The 12,353-nt window shown below is 36.4% G+C and overlaps 2 protein-coding genes across 3 annotated transcripts; one reads left to right on the forward strand and one right to left on the reverse strand.

Annotated features, from left to right (window-relative positions):
• Positions 1-1,527: 1,527 nt before the first annotated feature.
• On the forward strand, positions 1,528-5,861 carry LOC117341151. Of its 2 annotated transcripts, none has more exons than XM_033902994.1 (4): positions 1,528-1,868; positions 2,622-2,779; positions 3,271-3,347; positions 4,471-5,861. In XM_033902994.1, the coding sequence occupies exons 1-4, from the start codon at positions 1,653-1,655 to the stop codon at positions 5,565-5,567; spliced, it is 1,548 nt and encodes a 515-aa protein (XP_033758885.1). In that variant the 5' UTR covers positions 1,528-1,652; the 3' UTR covers positions 5,568-5,861. The 2 variants fall into 2 exon arrangements, with proteins under 2 accessions (XP_033758885.1, XP_033758886.1); XM_033902995.1 differs by having other exon boundaries at positions 1,761-1,868; positions 2,600-2,779.
• On the reverse strand, positions 3,241-7,650 carry LOC117341152. The gene is made up of 3 exons (XM_033902997.1): positions 6,407-7,650; positions 5,989-6,136; positions 3,241-4,152 (listed from the first exon to the last, which is right to left on the reverse strand). Exons 1-3 carry the CDS (start codon positions 6,475-6,477, stop codon positions 3,373-3,375), a joined length of 999 nt encoding a protein of 332 aa, XP_033758888.1. The 5' UTR covers positions 6,478-7,650; the 3' UTR covers positions 3,241-3,372.
• Positions 7,651-12,353: the final 4,703 nt, after the last annotated feature.

Consider the following 12,353-nt stretch of genomic DNA (forward strand, 5'->3'; position numbering starts at 1 on the left):
CACCTACATGTCAATACATCATTAACGTAATGCCTAATTGACATGTGCTCCTGGGGCTGAAATCATCTTCCCTTGATCCACTGAGACTCGGCTTTTATATGTAGACAACCCCTGTTCATGTATTATATATCAGACTTGAGTAGCATGTCATCAGGATCCCATACCTGAGTACTACTAAATATCGTCTATCATTTTCTAACAAAATATACTAAAAACGGGAGGCCAAGCGCCTGTCGTCCCTCTGTTATTTAGATTAATTTAGAAAAACACCATTTCAATGTAAAGTTGATAAAGTCTGTCCTTGTTGCTGTTTTAAATGACGTCCGTATACCGTAACTAGGCGGGGTGTCCAGGAATGACATTTCAGTATAATTGCACTTTAAATATGTCGGCCCATTACCTGTTTATAAGGCGAACCCCTCTTGAAATAACCTGTACGTGATGATAGGACCAATACTAAACCTGTCCTGTAGGTTTAGAGTAAAAATTGTAACTGTTCCCTGATTGCACGATTCCTCAGTAGTAAGTAACTGGATATGATATATTGCCGCATTGTCATTTAGCAGACGGTTCTTAAGGTGATAATTCCATCCTTGTAAAAGTGCTTAGGACTGTTGGATCCTGACAAAAATGTTTAGCTCCGAAGTCCGACCTCGTAATTTGCCTCACTTTGGCCTTAAACTTAATTCAGTACGACCTTAATTCTTCCTTGTCTGGAAAGATTTGGCCCCCTGGAAAGGATATGCCGATGTTTCTACATTTGTATATGGGTTGTTCTCTGATTGACGTTAAATGTTGTTAAGAATTAGTTGTCAGTATAATGCGACCGAATTCCCGTGTTCAGGTGCGGTATTTCAAATTTGAAGGTATAAAACATTATGGGAACCTTTTTAGTCGAAGGTCAAGGTCAGAGCATAGCAGCGACAATTTCGAAAAGTTGTATTCCGGCTCTTACGAAGTGAAACGACAACGACATAAATTATACAATTGTAACGTGCACCTGGTCCGTCCCAAGTGTCTCCTGGGATAAGCTGTGCTTTTAGCGCACTTGACTAATGTACTCTCAATCGGAATATAATCGGGAATATTTACAAATGATTAATCTATAGGTGACATATAAGAACAGATAAAACGGGCGTGCTGCTTGCCACGGAACCTCTTAAACTACAAAACAAACATAACTATAGTAGGCACCGACGCCCACAAATACCTAACGTATGTGCTCTCGCCATGCACTGGTACGAGCCGTGGCTGTCGTGCGCGCCGGCAATGACCAATCAAACACGCCGGCTACCTCGGGAACCGGCAATGCCAGATCAAGCACGCCTATTACTTGCACAGCGCACCGGCTACCTGCGCACCAGCTTATGAAGCGCAGTAGTAATGCAAGTGCTCCCAGTGTCTACCTTGCGCACTGGCTTATCCAGCCCTGCGCAACAGCAATTCAATTGCTCCCGGCACTGGAACCTCGCAGTGGCTTCCTTACGCACCAGCTTCCTTCAGCGCACCAACCATACAATTGTGGGATCGCCAGATTTTGATTGACAGATCAGTTCGACCAATCGCGTGACGCGTTACAAATAACTTCGGCGACACATGAAACCGCCGCCATTTTGCCCGTCACTGTCGGACTTTTCTGAAGTGTCACAACAATGGTGAAAAGATGCTGCTGGGGTACCTGTAACACGGACAGCAGGTTCCCCGACCGTCTGGAAGGTGGGGTGACATTTATACCCTTTCCTAAACCCGGCAGGAGTTTGGAAAAATGCAAAGAATGGATAAGACTGTGTGGCAGACCACAATCACAACTGAACGAAGAAATCTTGCGTGAGCGTAGTAAAGCCAAACACCTGTTTGTCTGTTCTAAGGTAATATTGATATTTCAATGTCATATCCTCTTTATATAAATGATAATGTAGTAACTACTTTAGATGACTGCCATGCTCACAGAAATAGGTCGTATGTAGCGTATGCGTACATGTGTGTGTGTGGGGGGGGGGGGGGGGGGGGGGGGGGGGGATGTACGATACCATACGAATTGTAAAGTATTTCTACCGAGTGTTTGAACATGTTTAGCACAGTGCATGTTTCTATAAGAAAAAATCAGCCACAGGGACATGCGTACGCTTGAATCACAAGGACATGTCTAGTCCTTATATACAGCATAGGTAATTCTGACTATTTTTTAATATTAATAGCTGTTGTTTACATTTTATGACTGTATATATATATATATCCTATTTAAAGATTTATTTTAAAGGCTAAAGCAGTTCAGCTCTATGATTTAATAACAACTAACTCTGGCATGAATTCATTTCAATAACAGAAATATTTGTCAGACATACCGGCACTTGTCCAATCTATAGATCTATCAAAATGAATTACTTTTAGATGGATATGACACCTGAGACAGCATACATGTATTTAAAAAAAAAAAAAAACAGTAAATGAAATAAAATCCCTCTCTGCATGCACCTTACACATATAGTACCACAAAAATATAACTATTTATTATAATATATTATACTATTTTAATAAAATGACTTTTACGCGTGCCTTTACTGGGAATCAAATTTTGTATTTTTTTTTTCATTTACAGTATCTTCATTTTCTTATTGTAGCATTTTGTTGATGGGAAGCCATCCGATTTGTATCCAAATCCAAGGTCTGCACTTCCCTATGACAGGATAACACCAAGCAGAAAGAGACCAATGCCAAGACCTGATTTGACAAAAAGTACCAAACGAAAAATTCTGGATATCGTGGACGAAAACGATAAGTTAGTAATGTTGATTATTTCTATTTAAAAAAAAAATTAAAACACATACATTTATAAACATAGTTATTTCTACATTCTTTTGTATCAAAACAATTATACAGATCAGGCCTTAATTGAAAAATTGTTTGTTTTTTTTTTTTTTTTCAAATCTGAGCTATGTTTTTTTCAATGGGTAGGTAAAAAAAAAATTTGTATATGGTTCAGGGCCCACATGAGGCATTTTGGCAGGTAGTGTTAAAACACAATATTTGAATTTCACCTTAGTCTGGGTGGGAAAATGGAACAAACCTGGCACATCCTCAAATGAACCTAGCTGTTAGTTAATAGGACATGGTACATATATAACAAAATCAAAATATTGACACTTCCACACACTTTGGAGACACTCTGGACAAGGTGATTCATTTTAATATGTTGCTATGAATTCAACACAATATGTAACTCCAAATAAAAACAAATACTTGTATTTAATATCTTTATTTTGATTACAGCATCGAAATGGAGAGCATTGTGGTGCCATCTGAAGTGCAATTAGACATGCAGAAAGATGACAATTTGCTTATGAAAGGTAACTGTTTACAATACCCCATATTTTACTTTGCAAAATAGGGTTTGAAATGGTCAACATAAAAATGGGTAAGTTTTTCCACCAGAGTTTTCATGGTTTCCTTATGTGGAAGGATTCTGTCAATGTTGAAGTCCTGTTTTGTGTAAGTTACAAAGTCACAAAATTGGGCACCTGTGACCAAAAGCTGCCCTTGCACTTGGAACCAGTGCATATGCATATTAGATAATTCATATTTCCCTCCATTTTTTTCTAAGAAGAATTTGTTGCTGTTGGTACATGCATCTTCAATTGTCATGTCTCTCACAGAATATGGGCACTTGATTTCAACTAATCCAGTAACCATTTTGTCACAGACAATTGCATCTGGGGTAGCTCCTATAAAGGGTAGCTTGGGGTTTATCACAAGGCCAATATCATGGATATGGTTGCCACTTTGTTTGATGTACATTTGTTTGGCTATTAGTTCATTTGCCTTTCCATAAGATGTTGGAGCTGATGTAAAACTTCGCTCCTGAAAAGTGCTCATGAAAGCATCATTAATAATTTTTTTTCGAAGCATTATCCTACCAAAGTTTGATGCAGTGATTCTTTTCTTTCTCTCTGTGAACCACAGTTGTGTATCTGACTGAGAGCGAGTTGACTTTTCAATATCCTGTGCCTCTGTTTGGGTTAATGATACATCCCCCCATTCTGGTGTTGGTGCTGGTGCATCAATACAGCTGGGTAGCTCCTTAGGAAATGCTATATCTCCACATTTGTCAGAATTTACCTCCCTTGGTTGAGTGACAGGTTGTATAAGGGGAGCCTGAAATTATAAGGGAAGTCTGCCTGATATTATACAAACTAAAATTAATGTGATCATCACAACACAAATATGTTAAATTGAATAATAAATTAATAATATTATGGATGATACAAGTATTTCATTGAAATAAGAGAAGATACACTGTAATTAAATCAATAATTTAAAGAAAATACTTTTAATTTTTGTCGTTTGATGTATATTATCCTCTCTTATCTTTGATTGAACAGTTGTTATCTGTGTAATATTTGCTATATGTACATAGCAAAAATTGCTATTAGTTTGTGTTTGTATTTTAAACAGATATTTCCTATTTTCCAGAAACACAACCTTTAGACCTACTGGCTCTGGCTGCTGAAAACAGAAGATTAGACCAGGAGCATGCCAAACTTATATCAAACAACGCACGTTTAAGTGAAGGTTATTCCAAAATGATACTTCAATATGAACAGTTATGTCGAAAGACAACTTCCCATGAGGTACAGGGGGATTCCAAGGCCATGTTCAGCTGTAATAATTTGAAACCATCAGATTACCAGTACTACACCGGATTTTCCAGTGACAGATTTCACAATTTGGTCAAGTTTTTTATCCCATCAGAAGAAGAGCCATTTACATTTACAAAAACAGTGAGTGGAACAAAAAATATTTCTTTGGAAGACCAGCTTCTTCTTGTGCTGATGAAGTTACGACAAAATTTTGATTTTGTACATTTAAGTAACCTATTCATGTTTTCTTCTCAGGCTTGCAGCACAATATTTTCCAATTGGATTAATTACATGTTTTTCAAACTTGGTTCACTTGTGATTTGGCCCAAAAGAGAGGAGATAGTGAGGAATATGCCATCGAAGTACAAAGAGGATTTCCCTGACACGATTGTTATCATCGATGGAACAGAACTCAAAATTCAAAAACCAAGTGCATTAAATCGACAGAGTCAGTGCTACTCGGACTATAAATCCTGTACTACCTTGAAAGCTCTAGTTGGTGTTGATCCCAGAGGATCGGTTATCTTTGCCTCAATGCTTTTTTCTGGATCTATTTCGGATAAAGTTTTAACCAAAGAAAGTGGTTTTCTTAACCTTCTGACAGACCTCATTGAGCAACAGAAAATAAACAGAGGGGATGGTATCATGGCTGACAAGGGTTTCCTTATTGAGGATGAACTGAAGGAACTTGGACTCAAGTTAAATATTCCACCATTTGCTTCAAGTGGAGCACAGATGAAGCCAGGGGATGTTTCAAAAACTATAAAAATTGCAAAACACAGAGTTCATGTGGAAAGAGCTATTGCACGTATCAAGCAATTTAAAATTTTGTCTGACAAAATAAGCCTATCTTTATTTGGCTGTATAAACCAAGTTTGGTTAGTTTGTAGTTTGTTGACAAACTTCATGCCATATTTAATACAAGACTGATCTTTTTTGTATTGTGCCTTGTACATGTTCCATTGATACCTCTTTTAGTATACAGTCTAAGATATTTCATGTATTTTATGTTATGCATGGGATATATTGGTTTGGTTTATTTTATTTTACCTAATACAACCAGGGTCATTTAAGAATGAGCTGGAGTACCCAGAGGAAAACGACCAACCTTCCATCCTAAGGTCACTTCCAGGCAGTTGCCACAGGGTTTCGAACTTGCAACCCAGAGGTGAAGGGCCAGTGATAAAATGTTATGATCAGGACACCTTGACCCCTTGGCTTCCACGGCCCATTTAATATGCATGTGAAAGATATTTGGTATGATGTTTAAAATCCCTAGAAAATCAAGTGTTTAACCTTATAAATAATAGTTATAAAACAATTACATTTGAATATCATGCAGCATACATACATGATAGCTTAGAGCTGAACCAATGAACTGGGGGCCTAATGGGGTATTAACTGTACTTGTGTCACTTCCATTTTCCACCAAGTATGAAATGGGGCTGTTGCTGAGACTCTTTAAATGAGCAATATCGGATGTCGTCAGGGGCATTTTCCTGCAATGTAATTAATATATGTGATAAATGATATTTAGGTTGAATTCTCTCAACTGTATATTCACATGTTAAACTTCTGCAGTTTAATTGATGAAATTGAAATATGTACATGAATGTATAAACAACAAAATTAACCAATTTGTCAATCAAAACCTCAAAGGAAGTTCCACTACACTCTGTGTGTTACAAATAAATTAAACGATATATTGAATGGTGCGACTCATCCTACCAAAGGAATATGTATCTCAAAGAGTATCATACTATGTATACCTATTGTCAACAAAAGAGGCAATAACTGGTTTCCTTTTCCGATTCATATTGAGTGGTCTGGATATGACCATCTGCGACACAGGCTCTGGCTTTATTTTATGTCCTCTCGGTTTATCCCACTGCTGTGGTAAACTTGTTGATGAAGGCTGAGAGGGAACTTCTTTCAATCCAGCGATTTTCCACTCCTCAATTATAACTATCACAGCAAGAATGTGTGCACACTGTCCAGATATTCTGTAAATTTTGGTTTTCAATTATTGATCTCTTGCAAACATATCGATGGCAATTGCAGTTGATTGTATTAATATTGACTTTTAAATACATTCCGGTATATACAATAAGGACTGCAAATAAAGAAGGTAAGATCTAAACAAAGATTTAAATGCTGTTATAAAAATGTACAGTAATTAAATTAGTTTAAAAAAAAAAACCAAGATTGATCAGATAAATCGATTTGTAATTTGAATCAAATTTTTATTTTAAAATGTCCTTTAATTCAGTGCCATAATTATTGAGTTACTGAAGTATGTCCACACATATATATATATACATACCCATTGTTTAATGTTTAAAAATCTGTTTAACAGCTGCATGCATGTTAATATCAGGAACATCAAAATCCGTAAAAAAATTAACTGCTGGAAATGAAAATTTTACTTGTAGAAAATGTAATGTTGTTTCTGATAGGTAAAAGGAATAATCTTGGTTGTGTAGATGGACTGGACTGGGATGATCAGGATTAATTACCAGGTAGCTCAGTCATTAGTGTGTCTGGTAATTATAAGAGTACCGGCTGTCCCAGGTTTGAATCCTTTTTTCATTTGATATCTAATTAGGCTGTCGTAGGATGTTAAAAACCTGATAGCCATACATATTGTAGTCGCTATCATGATATGTGTAATGTAGCCTATTTAGGGCCTATACATCGGTACAATATGTTTTGACATATTCCATCATTGCTTTTAAATCATTTCATTTTAAACGATATGCATGCACCATTGCAACACGAATTTAATTTTATGATTTAAAAAGAAATATTTTGTGCAAGGACCCCATAACTTGTTTTAACAGCTTTGGCTTCCATTGGATATTGTAGTGAAAATCCAGGGAGAGCGAGCTGTTTTCTCAACAATATTTTGAAACTTTTTTTCTACTTTGATAGATCTACTGATAGGCCTAATTTGGTTACATTGTTACAGTACTAGTCATCACATCAACTCTACTGTCAATAAGGCAAACAGAACATTCCCTTCCGGAATCAATTTATCTGCTTTGTTGATATCGATCTGTGATATATATTAATATGCTATGTGTACTAAACTGTAGGCCTAATTATTCTGAATTTTAATGTCTGTATTCATGTTGTTTTCACAATTTTTAATTAAAATGATTTTTTCTTAATTTACACTTAATATTGTTCTATTTTCACTAGATCAGAATGGGAGATGCAGTGCCATTTCTATTGCATTTGTGACTCCACTAACGTCATGCATATTTCTTTTTGCCTTTCGTATTCATTCAACGTAACCTTACACACATAGGCTAACATGTTAGGCCTAATTGATCACACACTGTACATGCACTCAAACAAAATACAAAAAGAAATAAAAACAAACAAACAACAAACAAATCAGAACATCTTAACTTGTTTATTATTCCTACCCAGCTTTACAGCTGCAATGCGCATCTGTGATCTTCCGTTGATCGAGGTCTATATTGATGACAGTTGAGTGAGGGTCCTCCGACTTCCTCTGGCTGCGGTAAACCCGGGCCGATATACACGCATTTCTGCTGCTTTCGCCGCTAATTGTTACACATTTGATGTAGCTACCTCTTGCAAAAGAAATGGCCTTTTGTTTCTGTCGCAAGGAAGGAGTATAAGGCAGGTATGCCGCAGAAACGTCGTCGGGTATGTCGCCGAAAGCGGTCTTGCCCGCCATATTTGTTTACGTTTGATGACGGGCCTTTCCTACTTGACAACCGTCGTTAAGGTGGGCGTGGTTAACTTTGATCTGGCGATCCCACAATTGCTCCCGACACTGGAACCTGGTAGTGGTTAAACTTGCTCACCAGCTTCCTACAGCAATACAAGTGCTCCCGGCACTGTAACCTTGTGCATCTGCCTCGTACAGCGCAACAACACACTACCTCACGACTAATGGACACTTATTCAGCGACCACCAATCGCTACATGAGAGACTTCTCAGTCTCTCCACAAAGACTTACTCAGCCTTCGTAGCTACCGGGGTTTGAAACCTGTCAGTTTCAATTAGAATCACGCCCACTTTTCAGCGGCATATTCTCCCCCCGATCACAGTTTGTAGCTGGCTATTTATCTGCCAGGCTATTCGGCGAGCCGTTGGTACCATTCATTTTCATATTGCACATTTCGCTCTAAAACCTTGTATCATCTTTATATACAAACACATTTATATGGTATATTATCTTTCTTATCAATCAAGGCTTAACAATTGTATGTAAAAGGGAGATAACTCCAACAGAAAACCAATTTTCCTTACACAATTATGATACGACAAAATCGTTAATTTTGGCCAACCAGCAATTAGAAATTTCTAACTTTACATACCAAGCTTGCTCTTGAAACCAGAGGGGTCAGCAATGTTCCGAGACGTGTTTTCAACAACAAACGTCTGCTTTATTTATGATACCCTTCAGGTGACCATGCTATTTAAATCGAACTCCGAAACTAATAAAGCCCTTAATTATGTTAATTACTTCGTTCCACAGGGAAAGCATAACTGTGAGATGTTGATTGCATTACGGAGACCTACATTGCACACACGTGGTGCTAGTTTCTGTTGAACAAGTTCAAATCCTACGGGGAAATGTTAATGGATATTTCGCCTGTTCAGTGTAAGTAAGCATTCCGCAATTTGCATGTAATCATAAACCGAATGTGGCAATTAGAAATCCATCAAGGCGATCGTGTAATGACATTTTTTGTGTTTCTCAGTTACACCACGAATTCAACCCCATCCACTTGTGTGAGACGGTTGCGTGTAGTGAATGTATCTCCTTGTGAAAACATGCAACTGATGCCGACTTTGTAGTGCTACCTCACTGAAACATACTGCTTATGAATCCCATCCGGTCACTTTATATTGACCCCAGGCTAACTAGTTGTACAATGAACCGAGTTTCAAGCAGGAGTAAATCCACTACCAATGTTAGAGATAATGGCATGTCCGGGCCGAAGCCAAAATCCTTCCTCACAATGACAAACGCTTAGTACCTTACATACGTTGATAGTTACCGTTAATCATTATAGTATTAATGTTAATATGCTTTCGTACATCACAAATAGGCATTTCTATACACACCATCTGTAATATCCTGATGTATGGAACTGTACAAACGGACAGGTCTTTTTAACTACACTAAAGTAATAATTATTATATTGTTCGATGAGCATGGTTTGGTTTGGTTTATTTTGTTTAACGTCCTATTAACACCATGAGCAGGTAAATATACCGGATAACTTTTATACACTAAGCTCCATTCTGATGGAGATGTTGCTCACGTTTTGCCTTGTGAGGAAGATCTTACCCAGACTAGTTGTTTCTGTTTTAATTTCAGCTAACACCCAACATATAAACTTTGGCCAGTAGTGTGTCATAGCTCCATTCTGATGGAGATGTTGCTCACGTTTTGCCTTGTGAGGAAGATCTAGCCCAGAGTAGTTGTTTCTGTTTTAATTTCAGCTAACACCCAACATATAAACTTTGGCCAGTGGTGTGTCATAGCTCCATTCTGATGGAGATGTTGCTCACGTTTTGCCTTGTGAGGAAGATCTAGCCCAGACTAGTTGTTTCTGTTTTAATTTCAGCTAACACCCAACATATAAACTTTGGCCAGTAGTGTGTCATAGCTCCATTCTGATGGAGATGTTGCTCACGTTTTGCCTTGTGAGGAAGATCTAGCCCAGACTAGCTGTTTCTGTTTTAATTTCAGCTCGGAAGTTAGCGATATCGACTGGTGTCCCCGTTGTCAATATGATATTTTGTGTTGGTCCTCACATTTCCATGTTCAGATTACCATTTTATTGTGACGGCACTATAAAAGCATCTGTCAGCTGCCAAATCATACCCAGACATTGCATTGAAACGAACTTACCGTGTTAAAAAAATATATAACCTTACCCAAACATATAAACTTTGGCCAGTAGTGTGTCATAGCTTATATTAGAGTTATATAACTTTTATCTGTAAAGGCCTGCCTGTGACAACTTCTGTCTGCCGAAGTCAACGTCTTGTTAAAAGACATTGCTGAAAGTTATCGCTATATTTATTTAACAATTCCTAAAAATGTATAGTTGTATGTGTTTGATACAACTGTGTATGTACACTTTAAATATGAAGTGAACGCGAATAATGTGTATAGAATATTTCATTTCAAAATATTTTATTATCAAGTAATACATGTATGTACAATAATATAAAGATATATAAATAAATGGATTAGACAATCAGATATAAATCAAAAATAATATATCTATTAATACGTTTCAAATATGTTGAGATTTAGTTCATCATATATACACATATATAATGTTCATATTGTTAATTTGTTCAATTTTTTATTTGATGTCATTATTACTACCTATTCAATAATCATCAAGTTTACGGACTTCATACATGACTAATTAATTGTATATATCACAAACATTGAGAACAAATATGTCTCTCCTACCAATACCTAGCTTTACAATTATTTTCATTCATTATGAGTTTACAACATAAATAGAAAATAATTTCTTTGTGAAATTCACCATTGTTGGAAAAACAGAAACTAGACGAAACTATCGAATAGTGTCTGCTCCCGTAACATAGATAGGCATTTTGTAACCATGCAATAATTAGACGTTTCATTTATCTAGGTAAGTTTCTACAAGATGCAAATATTACAGAAATACGACACTAATGACTCGGATATGGAAATAATACCTTACCTAACTTGATTATATATTTTCTTTACATATATCTAACTACACAGGCGTCAACGGGTGTCCGAGTCAGATTGTTGTTTTGAAAATTGGCAAAAAAAACCCAACATCAAACAAATGAAATATGAAGAACATGTCAATATGGATTGGTACACTCTACATAAGGTTTTAATGAAAAATGTGGCTTTAGCTACTCAAATCATGCGAAATGCTCTCTTGTAGGCTGAAAATCAATACAATCCAATACTTTTTCAACTGTTGTCAAACGATTGATCGCCAAATATACGGCTGCCAAAAAAAAATAAAAAATACCGGTATTAATGAATCCGAATGATTATTCTTGTTTGGAAGCACTAATTGACTAACCAGGAGCGTTGATCAACAATGCCTTTGATGGAATTCTTAATAAAACCACAAATACAATATTCGCACACGTAGCAAATTAGTTATTAATTAGTTCTTATTGGTACATCAACACTTTAAAGGCTATTAGGGTCAAAAAGATGGTGAGTACAAATAATGAATAAAAGTAGCAAAAAAGAAACAATGTCGGGCAACCAAAACATGTAAAAATGTAAATGTATATTGATAAACTAACAATTAAATTGTAGTTTAAAATCAAAACGTGGCTATGGCTATTCAGACCTTGTACAGTCCAACAGCGTTCAGAAAGTTAAAAATTTTGTATATACTAACAGACCCGAACAGAGCATTCAGACTTGCTATGCTGTTATAAAAAATCGCATTGCAGTCCAATAAAAATGTTTAACGGTAAATGGTTCATTGCACACAACAAAAACTCAAATGAATAGAAATACAATATAAATATATCTAAATATATAATGAATATAACACAAATATATCATAAATAGAAGATAACATCTGATATAACAGAGATACAATTAATGATACATGTATTCAAGTTATCATCATCAAACATTGTAAAGAAAATTATATTCAAATGCAATGATAACGATGGCGGAA

The sequence above is a fragment of the Pecten maximus genome, chromosome 13 (assembly GCF_902652985.1).
Source record: "Pecten maximus chromosome 13, xPecMax1.1, whole genome shotgun sequence".
NCBI lineage: Eukaryota > Metazoa > Mollusca > Bivalvia > Pectinida > Pectinidae > Pecten > Pecten maximus.